Below are 21815 nucleotides of genomic sequence, written 5' to 3'. Positions count from 1 at the left end.
GTGGAACACATAGTTGTGTACTGGCAGAAATACCTTCGCATGTTACATAAGGGAGTTTTGGAGTAAATATAGAGAAGACAAATATAACAATCACAACCTCTATAAATTGAAGGAATTTGCTTTGTGGTACATTGGTTTCTGCTGTAGTTAACTTAAGGAATTCAAAAAAAAAAAAAACAACACATGTTTAAAGCCTGAAGCTGTTTTGTTGATCTCAGATCTGAACATATAAAGTATAGGGATGTATTGTGCAATGTTCACACACTTTCGACAAGTAACATGGTAACAAGACAGGATTACATGTTACTGAGCAGGAAACAGAATGTGTCACACAAAGTAAGGAGACAGTGTTACAGTGTTACTGCTGAAGAACAGTATTATGAATCTGTTGTTTGCGATTGTTTACTGTTTATATCTTGCTCTCCATAGTTGGCCATGGAGGTTGCTCCATGCAAGCCCTTCAGCAACATGGTGGACACGTCAGAAATTCTTGCTTGCAGCTTCTTTGTCGACTCTATGGTAATTATAGGGAATAGAGGGAAACAAACCCCATTTATACAAGTAACTTAAGTGGTTAGCTGTAGCTTACTGGGGTTAGGTAAAACAGCTGATTGACTGCAGTTCATTTGGTTATCTCATAAATTAAAGTTTGCAAAGAAACATTTTAAATGCAACGTCATACAGTATATAAAGATTTTGCTTATAAAGGTGGGTATGAAGCCACATCAACACTTATGCTTTATTTTTTTGGTTTGTTGAAACTTGGTTTGCTTACATATTTTTCGCCAAATCTCAGTTGATGTAAGTTGTATTTCACACAGTTATAGGGGAGATCAAAATATGCATATAGGGGCATACAAATTTACAACAGTTTTTAATAATAATAATTTTGTTGAACTGCAGCTAGTGATTTAATACACCATCAATACATTTGCATGTTGTTTTCTCAAAAAATAATCATTTAGTCCATTAAATGTCAGAAAACAATGGAAGAATGTAGGTGACATTTGTCAAATTGCATGTTTCGTCTGAACAACCGTCTGAAACCCAAAAATATGTAATTTCCTATCCCAGAAAACAGCAAAAAAAGAACCTGTAACTCGAGAATGTTTGACATTTTTGCTGGGAAAATGACTCCAGATTAATACTGTGTTCGTTAAACATCGTTCCAGCTCTAATAGCCTGTATTACTACACAGAACACATTCTGGATGGGCCTGGGCTGCAGCACTCTCTTCCTGCTTCCGAGTATCATCCTAGCAGTGAAACTAGCCAAGTACTACCGCAGGATGGAAACAGAGGATGTTTACGACGAGTGAGTAGCTGTACTTGTTCTTTACAACTGCATATGTACATATATACATTCATTCTGTAGTCTATACTTTATATAATGAGATATGATATCCTTATATTATGCTCTCAATGGTTGCAGGACATCCTTCTCTCTCTTGAGCTTCTTCTTATGCAACTAATAACTAGCTAAGCTGCAGATAAATACATTTTTCTTTTGTAGTTTGCTGATTCCCTTACTTAAGGATTTGAACATCATTCGGTAACATTTAGATAATTTTGCTCAGTAAAATAAGAGTTTTACATGCAGCCTTTTATGGGGTTCTTTTGTGTCACTGTGGCTCTACTGGTTTATTGTTGATTTATTTTCTCTCCCGTTCTCTCTTCCTTGTAGTTCCTCTGTTTCTGGGACTTGGCATTTTACTTTGTGATAACCATTTCTACTATTTCCATCTTCCATATTCTTTATTTTTTGGTGTCATTCCTCTCTGTCAAGCACTTGGCACTTTACAAAGAAACATTGACACATTTGTCAATTTATATTTCTTCTTCGTGGACCTTTTGTTCATACTCACTGGACTCATTTTAATCCCAGCTTTACACAAATACAACATATATGTCTCTAATCAGTGGTGTCTCGTGCCATGCGATCTGTTCGGGATTACAGGCAACTTTCTATCGCTGAACATTTCAATAACATTTTTATGTTGTTTTTTTGTGTATCTTTATAGCATTGAGACAATTCCCATGAAAACGTAAGACATTTTACCCACCTCCCTTTCCTTTTCAACCACTTTCACTCTGTGCTTTTCTCTGGATCTTGTACATAGAATTGTTTACTAAATTCTTGGTGCTGGTTTACGTTTTTAAGCTTGGAATTTGCTCTTATGGGTGGATGGTGTGGCTTCTTGTCGTGTGCTACCTTTTGAAAAGTGCCCCTTACCTTTCATGAAGGGCTCTTGCAATCATTACCTTACAAGTCCACCTGTTTTTTGTAAGTTATAGTGTAAATAAAACATATGGTTTATACAAAAAAATATTTATCTCCTACCATTCTTGAAAAGTTTGACTACTCAAAAAGAGCATTTTTAATCCAAAAGTTTGATCAGCATGCCATGTCTCTCACGTTACATTTTTCATCCCTTTTTTGTATACGATATTTTGTTTTCAGTATGGAAATTGGTAATAATGGTTATCATAGTGAGCGCTCACAAGGTATCCCAAATCCTATGTTGACAAGGTAAATGTTATAATAATCCTTTTACTGCATGTTGTGGGAGGTGGAGGCATGCCTGGGGAAGTGGATCTTTTCACAAGCACACTGATGTGGCTGGACACAGTGCATGCCTTTGAGGGAGTTGATTCATTGCACACACACACACACACACACACACACACACACAGACATATACACACACGCATATATATACATTATATGTAGAGGTCATCAAGTTGAACAATGATGTGAAAGTAATGGTAGCATTTAATAGAAAATATCCAATATGACATATTGTATTTTCCAGTGCTTTTATCAAAAAACATCAGTACCACTCTCATGTCTGTGTGTTTAGTATGGAGCTAGCGCCAAGAGGCAACTTGCCTAGTTTAGCATAGAGACTGGAAGCGAGTGTGTGCTCGTGTCTAAAATTAAAAGAAAACCAACACCTCTTAAGGTCACATATTAACACAATGCACTGTATGTGTTGTATCTGTCAACAGCTAGTCGCAATGAATATGTCCTGTTGTAGTATTAACTTTGGTGATAATCATATTTTTTATCTTTGGAAAGGGCCGGGCTAGCTGCTCCTTGCCATCAGTCTTTATATTAAGCTAAGCTAAACTGTCTAAACTCTGTATCTGATGCATAGACATGAGATTGGTGCGATTTACTGAGAATCCTTTGCTCAGTCTGTCTCATGTTCATATTTTTGCTACCATTACTTCCCTCAGTCCTGTTGCCAAACATCCTGCTGTGTGGTTTTGGGGGAATCTGCCATGTCACTAACTTACTGCATGCTCTGTGTGCGCACTGGAATGAAAAATCTTCCTGTTTCCTCTCATTTAGAGTCAGCCAAAGTCCGATGAATGTACACCTGATCATTTTGTTCAGAGAGAGGCAAGCATGTCAAGCCTTGGTGTGACGCTGGGAATGCTGCTCTATTGATTTTCCTTCTTCAGCTAACAAAACATCTAACTGCATGTTATATATATATTTAAGTTGCATTTTGACAAGGATGCGTTTGGACAGCAACCCTACTGTAACAGATGCTATAGGAAGAGAGCAAAACAGCAAAATTATAGATAAGAACAGACACTTGATGGACTGTGCTTCCACAAGAGTCCTTCACATCATCTTTTAAACGTATTGAACTAGTGGAGTTTCCTTCCGAAAGAAGCTATGCACCTATTGATCGCATGCTGCCTTGTCTTGGAAAGTAAAACCCAAAGAAAATATTTTATTTGACATTTTGTTGGTCTTTACTTGAAACCGAACATTTTCAAAGATGAAACTGTAATTATTTTTTTTAAAATATTGAGTGATCAACTTGAATTGTTAAAATGAATACAATATGTTGGATTGAGACTTATCACCAAAACTCAAGCATGATTTTAAAGGGGCACAGAGTACTGTATGACTATTATTGACCTCCTTTATCGACAAACAGTAGGTACTGAAACACTGACACTTCACCCTCCTGTTCCTATTTCAAACATGTTAACATGTAAAGGGACAAAAGCAGTGAAGTCACATTAAACCAAAATTTTTAGTTGGACCCCACTAATATGATAATTATCTTGAGCTTTCAGACAGGAAAAACTTTAGCCCTATTGCCCCTTTAACTGACTGTAAAGTATATCTGCATTATTCCCTGAGAGGATGTGGATAAAGCTGTTCTGCTCTCTGCCTTATGAACCACTCGTCTTACTCCTCTTTGGTTAGTAACAAAATGGTGATTTGTCTGTGCTGTTAATGTTGTGCCCTGCGTGTGTGTGTGTGTGTGTCCCTGCGCCGGTAGCATCCCTACCTATGACACTATGAACAGGTTCCCACGGGCCTCGGCTCCTCCGAGGCACATCGACTGGTGACAGAGAGCCGGCTCTTGTTCTGGCTCCTGAAAGGTACTGGAAACCTACGCCTCAGACCTCTGTCTCTCTAACACCATTTCATTTTAGTCCTTCCCTCCCAACTTTAACCTTTCTTTTGCACAGCTGTCATCTGCTGTTTGTTTGCCGTCAGCCCCCACCCCTCTTCTCTTTTTAATCATATTTCTTTGTGTTTTTTTATGTACTCCTCTAACCAATCCCTCTAACACTTTTTTTACAGCTTGTTTTAGTGCTTTTCTGCTCACAGTGACTTTGCAGTAAAAACCATCATGGTGAGAAATGCTAATTTTGGAGTCACTAACGAACCATAAATGTGCTCACAGTATTTATGTGTGACTACTTGTGACTGCTTAGTCTGTGTGCTGTTGAGGAGAGATGCTGACTGTGCTTATTCCCCATTAATTTGGTGCTGAAAACTGCCTAATTTACAAAACTGTCTGACCATCTTTATGGCTTTATTGGGACATTCATTTTTAGTTAGTGTGAAACCTTAAAATTATTTGAGTTATTTATTTATTTTGCTGATTTAGACGGCAATGGCTAACTTAAGTTTACATTATAGGAAAGTATAAATTAGGTTGCATGATCATACTGAATGTCACATTATCATAATGTCACATATTCTCCCGAATGGCATACAGCATACATAGCATTAGTTTGGGGTTTTTCAGTAGTAATTAAGCACTATGCAGTCTTTGAAAACCCTCTGAGGGACTTCATGAAAGCATGGCTGCACTCTTATGTCTGTTATTTCACAACCCAGCCAGAGCCGCATTAGTCTCCTGGGCCATTAAAAATAATTTGTGTTTTGAAATTGTTAACTTAATATTTAAAAAATCTAATTTATTTTTCTCCAATATTTGCCTTCCCAGTGCCCTCGAAAACTGGAACTAAAATACACCATAGTAAGTGTGCCTTCTTAACATTTTTACATTTTAGATTTAAGCCATCTAGTTGAATCTGTTGCAATTGATCCAGCAGCTGAATGGGCTCTGATCAATAGTAATGAATCCAGTGGTTCAGAACCATTGCTGTTAACATGCCCGTTTAACAAGTAATTTACATTCGTATCGAGCCAGAAAATCTAATCTCGCTTTAAAAAAGTATGCCAAATGAGAGTTTCTAGCAGTTCTTCCTTTTTAAAGCAGTTTTACCTGATTTTTTTTTTTCATGGTTGTCATGATATTGAACATTTCTGGGCTGAAGTGATTTGTATTGGAAACAAGTGAGATTATTGGATCACACTAAAAGTTTTTTTTTTTATTACAAGAGAAGGTTTATGTGATGAGTGTGTGTAGTTTTTCTGACAGCAGAGAGCATGAAGAGAGTTACGAAAAAGCAGTAGAGACTGAACACAAGTGCAGCAATATGTATGTGCAATAATATGTGAATATGTGTCTGGACATTTGGTATATTTAGGGTTTACTAATCAAAACCTTTTTTTTTTTTTTTTGCTCCATCTATTTTCAAGCTGTTTGTGTCACGACACCCTCAGACCAGAAGAAGCTCGATAAAAGCTGGTTTCCCTACAACAGAAGAACCCCTTTGGATGTTTTTCTCAACCTCTTCAAACAGGCAGATCACAGCCTGCAGTACAGTTACCTGCTCCCCAATGTCCTCTGACTCCTCTAAGAAACACTGCCTGCAGGACATCAAACTCTTCTCTCTCAGCATCAATCTGAGCCAGGCTTGTTGTGCGTTTTCAAAGGACTGCTGTGTCTGCGTTTACATTTGTTCAGAAAAAAAGCTGAAAATATATATTCAGCAAGAGGACATAACAATAACTGTGATGCCTGTTCATTTTAATGTACTTGTTTGTGCGTAAGAAGACAGTGGCTGAAAGGTCACTCGGAGGTCATGGCAAGCTGTTTCTACTGCACTTCAAATGGATGTTATCACATTCAACACAAGCAGCATGTGTGAGTTGGATGGTGTGCAGTACCTTAATGTCTGAGACCTGGATGATTTGAACAAAGTGGTAGAAATACAGGCACAGGTTGTTCCCAGGTGGATTTTTGTGATTAAAATGAAAAATAATTAGCATGACTTTTTTAAAAATGTTTACAATATAACAAAACATCCAGAGTTTGACTGGTTTGGGGAAAATTGCCTTTCAGATTTATGTGTCACCCTGGTATTTAGACATATGTGCTCCTACACACAGGGAAAATCCACCCATGGATGCTCTTAGACTGCTAAAACTCAATCTGTGATATTAAATGTGTACTAGGAATTATTTTGTGGTATAGCATTTAAAATTCACCCTTTACTTTTACTTTTTAGCATATCTATTTTCCCTTAACCTGTGTCATCGACTTTTATTTCCTACATTTTCCACAATGCCTTCAAACAAGCCCAAATTCATTATAAAAAGGTGAGATGACTTTATCATCAGGGGTACAAGCGCTAGTTGCTGCATTCTGGTCTATAAGGCTGATCAATATGTGAATTAAGTAAACTGTTGGCACCAAATTCTAACTATGTTTTAGACCAGTTGTCTTCAAATTTTTTGCAGCCCCTCCTCACAGGTTATATAGGCTATATCAATGGATGGTACAAATTTTAACCAAAGAGTTTTTTCCCTACACAGATTAATTGATTTCAATAGGTTTTGAAACCTGAAAAAAAGAAAAATCACAAAGATTAGAGAAGTCAGACAACAATATTGTATTTATATTCCATAATGCACAAAATAAATGTGTTTTTAAAACCACTCAGATTATTCTCAGGACCATGTAGTGAGCCTCACCCCCAGGTTGAATACCACTGTTTTAGACAGCTAAGAAGCACATCCCCATTGTAGCTGTATCTGACCTCAACAGCCTGCCATCAATTCTTGGTCATTAACCACAGAAACAATATACCACAAAACAACATCAATCAAAAAATGCATCACCAAATAACAGTTTACCAACAGTGTAGGTATTTGGGGTGGATTTTCCCTTTAAGTCACATGATAAAGTCAGAGCATTCTCAATATATCACACTATGAATAAGGTGTCATGCTTATAGATTGTTCCATAGGTAATGAATCCATTAACAATGAAAGCTATCATGTTGAGTTCACTAACAGGACATTTTTACTGAGATATTTCTTGCTTGCATAGTGATGAAACTTTTAAAGTGGAGAAATACTACTTTCTCAAGCCAAATTGTTTTTTTTTTACTGTAGGTCTCAGGTCTTTAGTGGTCTATCCATTATGTGCTTATTTTGTTTCTGCTTTTTAAAACCCCACAGTAGCTATGGATACATTTGAGAATTATTGAACAAGTGAATGTATTCAAGAGCTATCTTTTATTTTCTATTACTTGATTGATCTTGGCTGTTAAATATGCTGAACTCTATCACTAACGCATTGGGCAAGCCAATCCAGTAATCCCACCCACCTCACCTCCATGTTTACAGGTTAGATTTGCAGCTGCTGTCAGCGTAGTTATGATGGTGAACGATTATAGACAATCCATTCATGAGGCAAGTGAGTGCTGTCAATCAAATAGTAGTAAACCAGAAGAATGCTTTATGGTCTACACAGCTAAACACAAAATCACTGCACTCTGGTGGTGGTGTTGATGCACACTGTCAAAAATAATGTCCATCTTAACACAGAAAGTTTGAATTTTACACGTCTGGCTTATTATCTCTGAGTATTCTAACATTGCAATAGCAGAATAAGCTAACAGTAAGTACCTTACAGTACCAAATGTAAGGGTAGGCTACTAAACATATAGGATTTTACATTTAACCAAGTAAAAACCTATCAACAAGATGAAATAAGTAACATTTTCAATTTATTTTGGTGATTTTAAGAAAGAGCGGACACAATGTTTAAACAACCTCGATGCTAGCTTCTTGTTGCATCAAAGGTGTCACTTGATCCACAAAGCTGACTCATTAGCATTGAAAACTACAGAAAATATTTCATCTCCCGTACCGCATTACCTTTTTTATGACCTTTACGTCACATAGACAAACTAATTTCACGAATCAAAAGGAATAGTCAATCACAAATATAGATATATAATATACTTATTATAATATTATCCAAACTAGTTAGCTAGTAGGTACAGCTAGAAAGCTAGCTAACGTTCTTATTTTACATATAGTGGTTAATTTACTACTATATATACAATATTGTATACTACAATATACGTAGTAATAGTATATGCAAGCATTGTGCCGTCTGCTACCTAGTGTATATTCGAAATAAAATCTTACTGTGGTGTAAATTCAAAATGGCTTCAGTTAGCGTAAGATTACGTTTGTTTGTTTGTTTCATACCCAGATTCTTGTTAAGATGGACATTTTTTGATGTGTCTTCACTTTGACAGGACTATCATTGGTTTTCTTGTCTGCGAAAGTCTGGATGTGACCCATCTTGGGAGAAAAACGGTATGATTTTACTAAGTGCTTAAACTAGATATTGTGTATCCGAACCCTGGATGGATGCTGTCAGTGGTTTGAGCTGTGACGCTCCAGTGTTGGGCACTGATGGAGCCACTGAGGAGGAACTTTTTATGTGGTGTTGAAAAGAGAGTGTATAAATTGTGAATAAACTTTGAAATCCAATCATGTTATTTAACGTGTCATTCTTTTTTCTGTTTTGATTTTGCAGGTTCTCTTATTATGAATAAGGCATTTTGGGGTAACATGCTTTTAATATTTTAGGTTAATCAAAATGAGGGTTGGACTGGAAGTTTTATTATTTCAGTAAAACAAAAACAACAAAAAGAGCCTACCATATGAATTAATAGCAAGAATGGGAAGTTAAATGAAAATAAGAATCTATAGCCTATTGAAATTGTGTGCTACTGAAAATCAATGTACAATACTTATTAATATGTTTGATGCAAAACAAATGATATAGCATGAGACATCCTGTCCATAATATATCTTAAGACTTAAGACACACTGCACATTTTTATGTGGTGCTGCCACTGCTGGCCAAAACCCACTTGGTTGCGTTACTGGTCAGCTATTTTCAATAGGAGATGATTATCTTCTTCTATAAGCTTCGTTCTGAGGTTTTCTCAGGCACCAAACAGTATGTGAATAAACACCACCAGCAAAACCACATGCCAACTCATTCCTACTTCTAACTAGTCTTGTATAAGAGACAGATGAGAACAACAAAAAAAATGCTTCAAAAACAGAAGCAGCGGTTCAGGGAAAATCTCTTTTATTGTGTTTATTTACACATCAAACGCTGTGTTGGAATGGTTATTTCCGAGATCCTGTACAACTTGTACATTACTTTATGTACAATCCATGTTTAGCCATATACACTGACCCTGCTACAGCTGGAACATCAGGCACTTTAAGGGGCTCTGGAGAACAGTACTCACAAATTAAAATGCTGTTTAATACTGTTTACTGTCATGAGAAAAAATCAGTAGTTGAGAGCCAGAAAAGAAAATGCAGCATATCCCACTACATTATAGATGTTTAGATTTTAATGGAGTCTTAGTGTTTTATTTATTAATCTATTAATTATTGGGGCTCCATATACACATCATTTGTCTTTTAAATGTGTTTTAAAAAGATGTATTACACTGTACCAGAAGTTAAGCATGTAGCAGGGGTATTGAATTGAATATCATGCACACCAGTGGTCAGCTAAACTATGCATTTGAACACAGGCTGAAACTTACATCAGACAAAGTGTGCCAGTGAAAATGCTGCAATCTCAAGGGAACACAAACACTCAGGGGGTAGGGGAGAGAAGACTAATACGAGTGCAGTGATTTTGTGTTTAGCAAAAGATGGGAGTGCAGCTTAGGAATTTCATATCAAAAAAGACAAAACACTGAATTCAAAAATGAAGTTGCTGATGGAATAAACATGAAACTCCTAATTTAAAAACTGTGAGAGTATATATATATATATATATATATATATATATATATATATACTTTTATGTATATCCAAAAACATTATGTGACACATTGTGTGTTTTGAAAAAAGAATTTCAAAGACCCTACACCTCACTTAAGTAAAGCTAAATCTGTTCCGGATGTGCTGACTACTTGTCCCACATTACTCACAATGGGACCTTTTTCTCTAGATGGGCCTGAAAATGAAGCCACTTGAGACATATCTGACCCCACCCAACACAATCTGTCCTGACAACCATACTAACCCCCCTGGTCTCACACAGACATTTCTTGTTCTTTTTTAATTGGCACTGCAACTACTTAACCACACTCCATGCTGAACTTGGTCGGCCATGTGTGAGTGACTTCCACTCACGTTTCTTTGTGGTTGTGCAGTCTAACTGTGTTTATGTTTGGAGGGAAATGATAGGCTACGCTGCATGGTTGTGAGCTCCAACTGCCTTTTAAAACAAGCAGGAACTTGAGGGCTTCAGGAGGGCTTCGTTTACATAAGTACATCTATTTAATTGAGATGTGCTCGGCAGACACTGCAGAATTATTGAAAACTATGATGTTTGCATGATTGCATAAACCGTAAAAAAATGTGTCAGAAATTGTTCTATAAGATGCAACTTACATAATTTCGTTCTTCAGGATTTTTTTTTTCTTATGTGTGTGTACTTTTACTACATAAAACCTGGATAAGCATGAGCATCATTGTCAACATCTCATGAGGCCCCTGCCTTCACCAGACAGCAATAACTGATGCTGTCACTTCCCCCTCCTCTTCCTCCTCCCCCTGTTCAAGTTTTGTTTAGTCTGACTGCTTTTTTTTTTTTTTTTTTTGTAACTTGAATTCCCTCTTTGTCTGCGTAGCCAATAAATAGCAGCAAGGTCCCTCAGCTCAAGCAGTCTCACTCTCCTCCTCTTCCACTCACCATCCGTCTGACACCATGTGGACCCAGGCTGGCGCTCTGCTCCTACTGCTCGCCTGCTGCCTTCGGTCAGCCCAGGCTCAGAGCAACAGCGGCAGGAGGCAAAGCATCTGGGATGAACCCATCAAATTCAACACCAAAGGAAAGGACTTGTGCACCATGATCATCACCGGTCAAGGGGAATTCACCAGGCTGAGGCTGTCGTGCCAGGGCAGCAAGCGCTCCTACTGGTGTGAATATGTGGGCAAGCCTTACACCTGTCGCGCCTACAACAAAAACCCTCGTCACTACTTTGTCCAGATGATGTGGGGCCTCAGAAAACTCCACAATGCCTGCCAGGGGCCAAGGCAGATCCAACCTCACATGTGCAGGAAGGCAACTGATGACTCTCAAATGGTCTTCACATCTGCTTCCTCCTCCCGGTCATGGCCAGATGCTTCTTCTAGGATGGGACCAGCCGCCTCAAGACCTCAACCTCGTCCGGCTGCGCCCACAAGGCCCGCTTCCACAAAACCCATTCGAGTCCCACCAAGGGTAAAGACCACGCAGAGAACCAGTCCACAGCCAACGACACTGCCTGTGGAGAGCAATGCTAAGAGGATGGCTCGGCAGTACTGCTGGAGGTCACTTCAAGGCATCTGCTCCTACTTCATTGGTTTGGTTCGGAAATAACGAGGAAGGTGAGCAGCAGCACTTGGCCTCTTCCTTAACACACAGCTTTTATTATGTTGTTTTATGACTCATCTAAGAGCACTGTGGTTGAATGAGAGATGTATTTAAATAAAGTTTGCCTCTAGCATTCATTTGCAAAATCCTTTTTTGATTTTTGTTTAAAATATTACTTAAGTGCATCATTTATAACTGTTTATGCATTATCCCCCCTCCCCCGTGTTATATTCACAGATTTACAATCATGATGAAGATAACTTCTGATGTCTGATTAAAGTGACCCCCGGAGGGAAATTCCATCCAGACCAGAAGTTTGGTTGTCCGCAGTGGAAGAACTGTAGCGCCCTCTTCTGGGGAAGGGATGGTACTGCTGGGGTATCGAAAGCAGGATTTTTCAGTGAACCTTTCATGCTTCATCTTCCAAACGTCACAGCTGGAAAAACTCTACTACCTGTCTTTAGTGTGTAAAAACAAATGTTATTAAAAGGTACAAGTACTACTTTAACTTGTGAAAAGGTTTCTGCAGCTGCACAGACCTTTACAACAATATATGGGCCCAGGACAAGAGAGGCAAGCAACTTATTGGTGTCATTTGTATTTATGTTTGTGTACTTGTATATAATCTACTTGCATCACTTAATATTAGCTTGAATATTACATAGTTGGGAAAGACCAAGGTTTTTTATTTTGGTCTGAAGAAAGCAGTGATTTCTGTACTGGTGTATTAGACAGAAAGATATAATGAATGTGAAAATGATTGTATTAAATAAATAAACATTCTCAATGATTCTGTGTTGATCAGCTTTACTGATTTAAGTCAAGTGCATTTTGTTTAGTGAGATTTTATAGCAAAAGAGCAGCAGCATTGAAAACAGCTGCTATACAATAACATTATGTCTTATAAAAATCATAATGATCACAAAGTGGTGGAATTACATGCTATACTGCGTTTGACCTTTAGATGTCGCTGTTGTTTAAGTTAAACAGGCCACCAAGTTCAATCAGTCAGTGATTTCCTCCTGCAGGGACATCTGGCTCCTTTCAAGATATTTCAAGTCGTTTTATCTTTTGCGTGCTGTACTAACAGACGTTCCAGTGAAGGTTTTAGAAGAAAATGTAAAAGTTATTTGCAATTGTTTAAAATAGATTTATGCTTTAAAAGAGAAGTTGCTTTAAAGCAGGTGGGACTTCTGGAGGCAGGCAGCACAATCTGCCAAAAACAGATTACTTTTAGTCCTGATATCTCAGCATAAATCTATGTTTACAAGTTTCTTTTGACTGAGAACTAAGAAAAAGATAAATAACTTGTCAAAGTGCATGAAACAGTGTGGAAGAGTAGTTTGGTCTTTTTTAAAATGAAATTATCTGACTGTGCTGATTTTGATTAATCTAATGAAATAAGATTTTACAAAAATAATTTAGTTCACTTGGTTTCAGTTTAACTGCATTACAAGTTTCTATAATGGCAATAATGTCTATAACAAAAATTATTTCACTGGCAGTAATTGGAAATTTAAAAATATCCCAAAAAGATTACCCTGCCATTGGATAATAAACTTTGTAAGCCCTCCAATCACCCAGTGAGTGTGTGTGTGTGTGTGTGTGTGTGTGTGTGTGTGTGTGTGTGTGTGTGTGTGTGTGTGTGTGTGTGTGAGAGAGAGAGAGAGAGAGAGAGAGAGAGAGAGAGAGAGAGAGAGAGAGAGAGAGACCGGGAGTCCTGATCCTGCAGCAGCATACTGTAGCTGCAGGTAAAGGCAACTTTCAGCTCCCAGGTGTCAGGACTGTAAACCCAAGTTTACTCTGAAAACTTCAGGTGAGTTAAGTCTGTTCATCTACAATTATACCTGATTACTAATCACAACTACTACAATAATAAGACTTGTAATGTGTATGTGTGGTGACTGCTACTTACTTTTATACTCTATTTATAATATATTACCATGACATTCCTATAATATTCCTACTATGATACTATAGAGTGTGTGTCTGCACTAATAGTTGTGCTATAGTATTGTTGTTTTATCTACATGCTATCACTTTAATCACGCAACCCTTTATTGTGATTGTTTAATCATAGGTTATATTTTAAATCAAGTATTAAAACTTTGTTTGCCAAAGTTTGGGGGTTATATATACATAGATCTCACTGCACTATAATGTTTTATTTCCTCTTGTTTATTCTGAACTATTCCTTTATGGCTTCTTATCTTATTTCAATCCAATTTATATGTGACCTTTTGTATTGCATTGTGTCTCTTTTAATGCCTTTTTATGTTTCATGTAAAGCACTTCAATTTCCTTAAAATGTGCAAAAAATCTTGCCTTGCCTTTTTGTTTCAGAGTCAGTGTCTGCCTCCATGATGTTTTTACAAGAAAGCTAGCAGTTTCCTTCTCAACGTATGTCTAATAGGGCAGTGGTTCCCAACCTTTTTCCATAAGGGACCCCTTTTCTATCATTGAATAAACGTATGATCCCTCACTGACATATCAACTCATTTATATATATTCAATGCATAACAATAACAGTACAGAACAACTTATATTTGGGTTAACTTTAAACAGATTATTTTCTGTGAATATCACATCAGAGATGAGTTGTCATACCATTCTGCCCGTATTATGATTGTTATTTTTATTCATGACAATACAAAATATAATATTAAACATTTTATTTTATTTATAACAGTTATAAATTCTTAATAGGCTTATTTTTTGTCAAATTCAGTGTTTTCTTCTTCCGATACTTGCCATTGTTCTATTAGCTCTGGTTGTGTGGTGTACTTTTCTAATGTGGGACGAGGCTGTTTATTAGAGAGTGAAGGTTCTGTGAATCTGTGAATATAACTTGTGTTCAATTCATCAAAATGTATAATAAATCATAAAATTATAAAATCGAAACTTGAAAAATAATAATTTAATTTACAGAAATGGATGAAATGCTGATATATAGGCCTACTGTGTAAACATTTTCTTACACCCCTAAAATCTGTGAGGACCCCCTGGCTGGGAACCAGTGTTATACAGGATTATAATGATTTGAGGTTAAACGTCTAAATCTGAATTCATTCTCTTGCAGGTTGTGTTGTACTGGTTTCATGGCTTTCCTCACCAACATCACCATCCTGCTGGTTCTGGCTTGTATTTCCCATCAGCTGGTAATGAGCAGCTGTCAGAAGACCCATGGACGGAGGGGAAGAGGGGTGGACAGAGGGCAACACAAGGACAGGCCAGGGCTGAAGGTGGGCCGTCAAACCAAATCTGTGTCTACGCAGCCCATTAAGGGCAAAATGGTCACCAAAGACAAATCAGAGTGTACCTGGGCAGCAACAGGTGAGGACCTCTTCATCCTCGGTGTCACTTGCAAGAAGGGGAGCAGGAGCTTTAGCTGTGAGTACGTCGCCAGGCCCTCTGTTTGCCCCCGGTATGTCTCTAATGTCAAACTTTACTGGAAGCAAATGGCCAGGGCGCTGAAGAAGCAAAAGAATTTGTGCCAGGACAGTAGTGCGTTGGTGAGGGCGGGTATGTGCAGAAGAGCTGCCAGAGATGCTCATTTCAGACTGCGTAATGCACAGAGGAAGACTGACCTGCCTTCCACCCCACGGCCTGCACCCAGACCTGTCAAATCCTGTCAACCTGATAACAAGAAGCTGGCAGAGGAGTACTGCAATGACTCTTGGTCGAGTGTTTGCACGTTCCTTTTCACTATGGTGCAGGATAATGATTGCTGAGACAGAAAAAGGTGCATGAAATGGAGGTTTCTGCAGTTACATTAATACTTATAATAGATTGTTTAAAGATTCAGTAGATTGTATGTAGACAGCACACCCTTTGATGTATTTCTCCACATTGTTAACAATGGTTCTACCTCCTAATAAACACCTTTTCTATCTATTGTTTAATGTTGCTCTATGATTTGTCAATTTGAGAGAAATGTACTGGGGTGATAACTTCCTTAGTAAGAAAGTACTTATTGATTACACATGTGATTACACAAACACAATGTAAGCACAGGTAGCCTGGTCCCATTCCATTGTTGTGACAGCACATCTGCATATCATTTCATTTGAAGGCATTTGTTTCCCATTACACTCATTTCATCCTTGATTCAAAGGATTTCTTTTATGTCAAAGCCTCTTTCTGTCTTTTGCAAATATGTGTGCACAGTCCTGCTGAAGGAATTTGCTGGGAGATTAGCAGTTTGAGCATGTTGGGTATTGACACAGTAATTTAACCAGAGGGAGTGTGATTTTTAAGAAGCCTCAGCCTGCATACTTTGGCGTTGACAAGTCTCTGAATCCACATTCTCTGTGTGAAACCATTAAAACATCACATGCTCAACTTGCAAAATAAAAGTCAAGGAGAAGAAGGGTATTGTTAAAAGTATCGCATTAACTAACAAAAATATTTGGCAGATGAAACTTTAGATTTCTACATTATGTTTGGCATATATAACAGCATCATTAGACCTTTCCACTCCATTTGAAATTCTGAACACACGCTTGATTCATAGCCTGGCACTGCAAGTTGGCTGAGACAGTGTGGTTTAAACAAAGTTGATCTGTTGCTCTAAACTTCAACTTAATTAATGTCTTACATGACATTCAATCAGCAATAGCGAGTATAGCTGAAAAGTGCTCATAAGATAAATTCCACTAATGTTCACTGGTGGAGGAGGGAGTATTCAAATCATTTACTTAAAGTTCAGTGTGTAGGATTTAGTGGCATCTACAACTTCCTCACTTCGCCCTCCCCTCCTGAGTGTGTAGGAGAAACTACGGTGGCCTCGAAAACACTAAAAGAACGCCCCTGTCTGGAGCCAGTGTTTGGTTTGTTTGTTCTGGACTGATGTAGAAACATATTGGTCTCTTCATTTGTTTTGTTTGTACCTCAGGCTTGTGCTGTAAATGTAAATGTACATTCCACCACTTCTAAGGTGCATTCCAGTGTTATTTCTATTATCTGCACAGTAAGGAGTCTTTTGTATTAGTTATTAATGTGTCACAAAATCATTTTACCATTAGAGTTGTTTCTGTCCTGAGGTTCCCTTTTTAAGAACTATGAAAACTGGGGCAAAGAAAAGTGATTCAGCAATGCTCTCTCATCCATTAACATGAAACATTTGAGGTGCCCTTCAGGAAAAAGTTGATTATATAACACTTACCATTAGAGCACAGCAGTCTGTCATGTGTTATAAACACATTAGTTCATTACACTTTTCAAAAATCCAGTGGCGTTCTATTCTCTCACAAGTAAAAGGTTCTATCTAATATCTTCTATCAGTTGTTCATGTGTCACATAAAATGCCATCAGTGTTATGAGTGACTGGAAGTTTGCAAGTCAGTTTGCTCTTCAAATCCTTGGATGGGAAAATTGAAGAAAAAAAAAATCATCCTGTAACACTTCCACTGACCACTGCTTGTCCCTTTCTGTGTTTCAGAAAGTACATTTATTGTTTGGTATTTGTCATTTTTAGAGATTAACAGAACTAATAGTTGATAATATGATGTGATACCATGTCAGGTTTAAGCTAAATCAGCAGCAGCAAACATGAAGTGTCAGTACGGACATTAGGGCAATCATACAGAGCTTTTTACGTAAGAGAGAGACACAACTTTCTCCACCCGCAGCAGCTCCAACAGAGCAGAACAGTGCAGCCCCAGGGCATGCTGTGATTTGGGAGAGGCGAATGACTCTCATTTTTCTTGATGATTTCAGCTTCATCTCCTGCTGTAACATAATGCATTACCACAGCTGAAATCCATCAAGTTCAGCCTCTCAGCAGGTTGCATTCTGGGCCATGTAGGAAATTCCATAATGGCAGATGAGGCAATGTGGCTGCAACGAAAAGCAAATTAAAGGGCAGTCCCAAAATAACTGCAGGAACGCAGTGAATATAGGAGTACATTTAGGGAGGAGTTTTCCTTTGAGCCAGACTTTTAAACACCAGCTGCTGAAAACACAAGACATTGATTCTGCAAGGCAGCTTGTGAAGTGTGATGCAAAGCACGGCTTTAAGAGAACACTCAGTAAAACAATTCCCATAGAAATGTTAAAATGCCAGAAAAACACGTGTTCACTCTCAGTTGAACAGCTCTGTATAGGGAATAATTTAATTAAATAACCTAAAGACCAACTGCAGTGTTCAAAGCTGCTGAAATTGGTTTCACATTAGGCACCAACTGTTACATTACACAGGAGGTGTTAGGAGAACATAATTCTTAATCAGTAGTGTTTGAAAAATGTACAACATTTTTTTATATTCCAATATACAATCATTTTTACGAGCAAAAATGCCTCCGCTTTAACCCAGAAACATTTCAGCGAGCACCTGAATGACCCCTGACCGTTCTGTGCTGCCAAATTCTGCTCCCTCAGAATAGTATCTATGTCTATGTTGATGATAAAAAAGACACTAAATGAATTGGAGCATCCAGTAACTTAGATACATTTGTTTTTATGTTTGCAGCACAGTGGTTCATTTTGCAAATAGTATCATTGAAGCAAATGAGCATGAACATTAAAAGTTAGGCGTTGTGAGGTTGTAAACATTTTCAGAAACAATTACAACAAAGACATTTTGATACTTAGTTGTACCTAAAATCAGGGGTAAAATGGCACATGTGCTACAGCATGGAAAACACTGTTAGCTGTTACTGTTTCCCAAAAGGTAAGGACCACGATGTAGTGGTTGCATCCCTTAAAGGGACTGAGAAAAGCTGGTTACATGTCCATAGTTATTAGATGAACAACTATGATAACAGTGATTAGCCTCGATACTACCAGAGTCATTACAGTCATTGTAAAAACATGATTAAATTGTCTAATTGCAGGTCTGTGACACAAACTCTCTTTTCCCGCATTAAATCTACAATGGAAAGATATTTGTCTTTCGATGTTATTTTAATATTTTTGGCCTGCTCTGCTTTCCATACAACCCTGACTTTCCAGTTTCCTTCTTACTATATAAAGGATGAACTAAACAGTGGCATTGGACATGAAACATGTGACACTAGACTGTATTGCTGTTATCTGTCATATTGGGCAGTAGATATTTAGGACTGCTCAAAACTGACTCTCTTCATTTGACTGAGAAGTTCCTGTTGGTAAAAAGAGTTTTTTGTATTAAAAATGTTTCCCCTAAGCAGCATTGCTCTGCATTGTTGATGGCTATTCTTTCAGGTTTAGCACTTCATGCTGCTTTAAATCTTTTCATAGTATTTACTAGCTGAGCCAAAACATCCTTCCCGAGTGGACTGTGGATGGTGTGGACTTACAGGTGGCCTGACTGCCTGTGGCTCCTGATTGGCTGAGAGATGTGGGCCTTGGTCAAACTGAAAGCAGGGAGAACACACCCCAGCACTACTGACTCTAAGGAGATTTGGCACAGTGTGTATGTGTGTGTGTGTGTGTGTGTGTGTGTGTGTGTACAACAAGGCTTGTATGAATGCCTTTGTGTGTGAATGGGCATTTGCTTTATAAAGAGCTTTAAGCTTGGTGGAGCCAAGATTACAAAGAACTGAAGGGAATTAATGAAACACCACAAATATTACATTGTTAGCGTGAAACAAGACAGATAAGTGGGTGGTGCAACTGAGAAATCAGCATCCACCAGGACCCTGACTGCAACATAAACTGACAAAAATTATTAAATCAAAAACACAGTGAACAACTGAATTAGAGCAAAGATTCTTGGTGAGGAACTTTTGTAATCATATTAAACTGTGGAAAAATTACTTAGAAGGAATGAAATGTGACACTGGAGGCTGATTTACAGCATCTTCCTGCAGTGGAAATGAACGTCCAGTACAGAGCCCATGAAGTGATTTATGACTGCAGCCACTGGCCACATAAGCACTGAGACATTTGTACTGATTAAAAACTGTATCAACCACCCAAACTGTAGATATATTATAGTTATTTTGTGTTAGCTCAGTTGAGAGCTAATGCACCTAAACACAAATGAACACAGGAATAAAATTATATAAGTGTTTGTTGTGTATATATACATATACATACATATATATGTATGACATGTTTTTTGTAGGTTAATGTAAATATTGCAGTAAATATCGCCTGCGTACTCTATGCTTCAGGATAAGCTTACACATGTATTGTTCGGTTTGGTTTAAATTGTATTAACTTTTAGTAGGTTTTTCATTGAACGTTGCATAAACTGGACTTGATCAACTTCCTCATTAAAGAATTACTGAAATAGGTCAAATCAGGCATCAGTATTAAAACTGGAATGCCTCAGCCAAGAAGGTTTACCTCATTTAAGTAAGAGGACTGCTATCAACAGCCAACAGCAACCGGTACCATGCTATATTATAATGGATAAAAGACACATAGATTAATCAAAACTTTCTTTTTTTGTATCAATGTCATTTGAAGTTTCTGTGTATTTTTTAAGCCCTGTCCTCACAATTTTGCTACTTAACATATGTTTACTGTGTGTCTCCTTTTTACTGTTTTTGGTTGAAGACATTATTCATGTACTCATTTACTCTATTTTGTGGATTTATACCAATATATGGAATTCCTCTTCTGTTTCTGTTGTGAGGAGAAGGGGAAGAAATTGGTAAATCTTACTGATACAGTGAATTTGTTTACAAAGTTACTAAAAAAACAGCAGTCAGTGCTGCTCTGCCTGTGCAAATTCAGTCTTTACGTTCTATAATCTTACCTTCAGCCACATACTATCTGACACTAAATAATATAGAAGCATACCTGCAATAAAAAGCAATTGTGGCTCCTTGCCTGAATGACTATAACTAGAGTAAAGGTAACATCAATTTGCAAGTCATTTTGCAGTGAATTGGAGTGAATGCATGTCTGCAAAGAGAGCACAGGCCTCTAAGGAAAAGCATGCCAATACATGAAAACATTTTCCCACTTGGTTCCCACCTTCAGGTGGTTTTTGAATACATAAAATAACGTCTGGCAGACAGCGATTTTATGAACCTGGGGAGAGGCTTCTGAACCACAGAGACGTCTATAAAAACTCACTTAGATTTATTTTCTGACATACACGAGTATGTCTAAGTGATTTTCAAACCCAGATTTGCATTTACAACTGTGAGAGTGTTGCATGTAAATAAGCTTGTTGTTTTAAGTGACTCAAAGGTCATCCCGTCTTGAATTTAGCTATAAAAACTGATATATTACAGTATATGCATCCTGCTGGAGTCACAGAGAGGAAAATCCAACATTAATTTAATATTTTAATGTGTCTAACCCCAGAGACACTTTGATGGGCTCATATTACTGTGAACCACTGTTGTGAGGACAAGCGCTTCTCAGATTTAAATTCTAGTTTAGATGAAAAGGTTTCCAAGACATGAAGTATATCTGAATGAGCTGAATCACAGGGACTTATGAATAAAATGATCCACAAGACAATAAAACAGGAGAAGATTACTTAAGTCAAATAGTGTGGAAGAAATGCTGCTATAATCTTACAATGTGGTAGGTAAATAATAGCTAAAGAAGCTAAAGATTTTGATCTCTGAACCAATATGAAAATTGTTTTTGAAGTCTGGGCACTTGAATTTAGTTTAGTTTAAGTCAGTAACTGAAAATATCAAAGAGGGAGACCACACAAATGCAGATATATGACTTTCAAAGTAAAATATTTCATTGAAAGTGGCATTTATGTCAGTGGTATTTACATTTCTGGGAATGAAAACAGAGAAACAGTCTGCTCATTATACACTCTGCTGCCACCCTGTGGTTCACCTCCAGCAAAGTGTAGTCATTTCCCATCTGTTGATCTAAGGACCCAATTTGTTTGGCATCAGGCTCTTTCATGCAGAGAGACTCGGAGGCAGTAGATGTCTTTATATTAGTCAACACTGTCTAATAGTGTCACATTACTTATTGATCACTGAGAGCCGTGTTGCAATTCAAGTCCGGATCAGAAGTTCATTTGTAATTAATGAGAGCGGGA

At 37.7% G+C, this 21815-nt stretch overlaps 3 protein-coding genes across 17 annotated transcripts in view; all 3 read left to right on the top strand.

Moving 5' to 3' along the window:
* The window catches only part of prom1a (prominin 1a), an 80340-nt gene extending 71379 nt beyond the window's left edge, over positions 1–8961 (top strand). For 4 of the 14 annotated variants that reach the window (XM_051420440.1, XM_051420438.1, XM_051420436.1 and 1 more), the window contains 7 exons: positions 430–519; positions 1199–1314; positions 2021–2044; positions 2461–2529; positions 4307–4409; positions 5267–5299; positions 5866–8961. In XM_051420440.1, coding sequence (XP_051276400.1) covers positions 430–519; positions 1199–1314; positions 2021–2044; positions 2461–2529; positions 4307–4376 — 369 coding nt within the window. In that variant the 3' untranslated portion in view covers positions 4377–4409; positions 5267–5299; positions 5866–8961. The other 10 variants (XM_051420443.1, XM_051420447.1, XM_051420446.1 and 7 more) reach the window with 8 other exon arrangements.
* Positions 8962–11169: 2208 nt separating this feature from the next.
* On the top strand, positions 11170–12656 carry fgfbp2a (fibroblast growth factor binding protein 2a). The gene is made up of 2 exons (XM_051420476.1): positions 11170–11880; positions 12104–12656. The coding sequence occupies exon 1, from the start codon at positions 11219–11221 to the stop codon at positions 11870–11872; it is 654 nt and encodes a 217-aa protein (XP_051276436.1). The 5' UTR covers positions 11170–11218; the 3' UTR covers positions 11873–11880; positions 12104–12656.
* Positions 12657–13454: 798 nt separating this feature from the next.
* Positions 13455–15763, top strand: fgfbp1a (fibroblast growth factor binding protein 1a). 2 transcript variants are annotated; one of them, XM_051420480.1, is made up of 3 exons: positions 13455–13682; positions 14210–14266; positions 14946–15763. In XM_051420480.1, the coding sequence occupies exon 3, from the start codon at positions 14965–14967 to the stop codon at positions 15595–15597; it is 633 nt and encodes a 210-aa protein (XP_051276440.1). In that variant the 5' UTR covers positions 13455–13682; positions 14210–14266; positions 14946–14964; the 3' UTR covers positions 15598–15763. The 2 variants fall into 2 exon arrangements, with proteins under 2 accessions (XP_051276440.1, XP_051276439.1); XM_051420479.1 differs by lacking the exon at positions 14210–14266 and having other exon boundaries at positions 13456–13682.
* Positions 15764–21815: the final 6052 nt, after the last annotated feature.

Source organism: Dicentrarchus labrax, unplaced genomic scaffold (assembly GCF_905237075.1).
Source record: "Dicentrarchus labrax unplaced genomic scaffold, dlabrax2021, whole genome shotgun sequence".
Classification (NCBI taxonomy): Eukaryota; Metazoa; Chordata; class Actinopteri; family Moronidae; genus Dicentrarchus; species Dicentrarchus labrax.
The sequence above is the reverse complement of the archived record's forward strand: the minus strand, read 5'-3'. Positions and strand labels throughout refer to the sequence as shown.

Coding starts and splice junctions, on each gene's coding strand:
- fgfbp2a (XM_051420476.1), top strand. CDS start 11,219: ATGTGGACCCAGGCTGGCGCTCTGCTCCTACTGCTCGCCTGCTGCCTT.
- fgfbp1a (XM_051420480.1), top strand. CDS start 14,965: ATGGCTTTCCTCACCAACATCACCATCCTGCTGGTTCTGGCTTGTATT.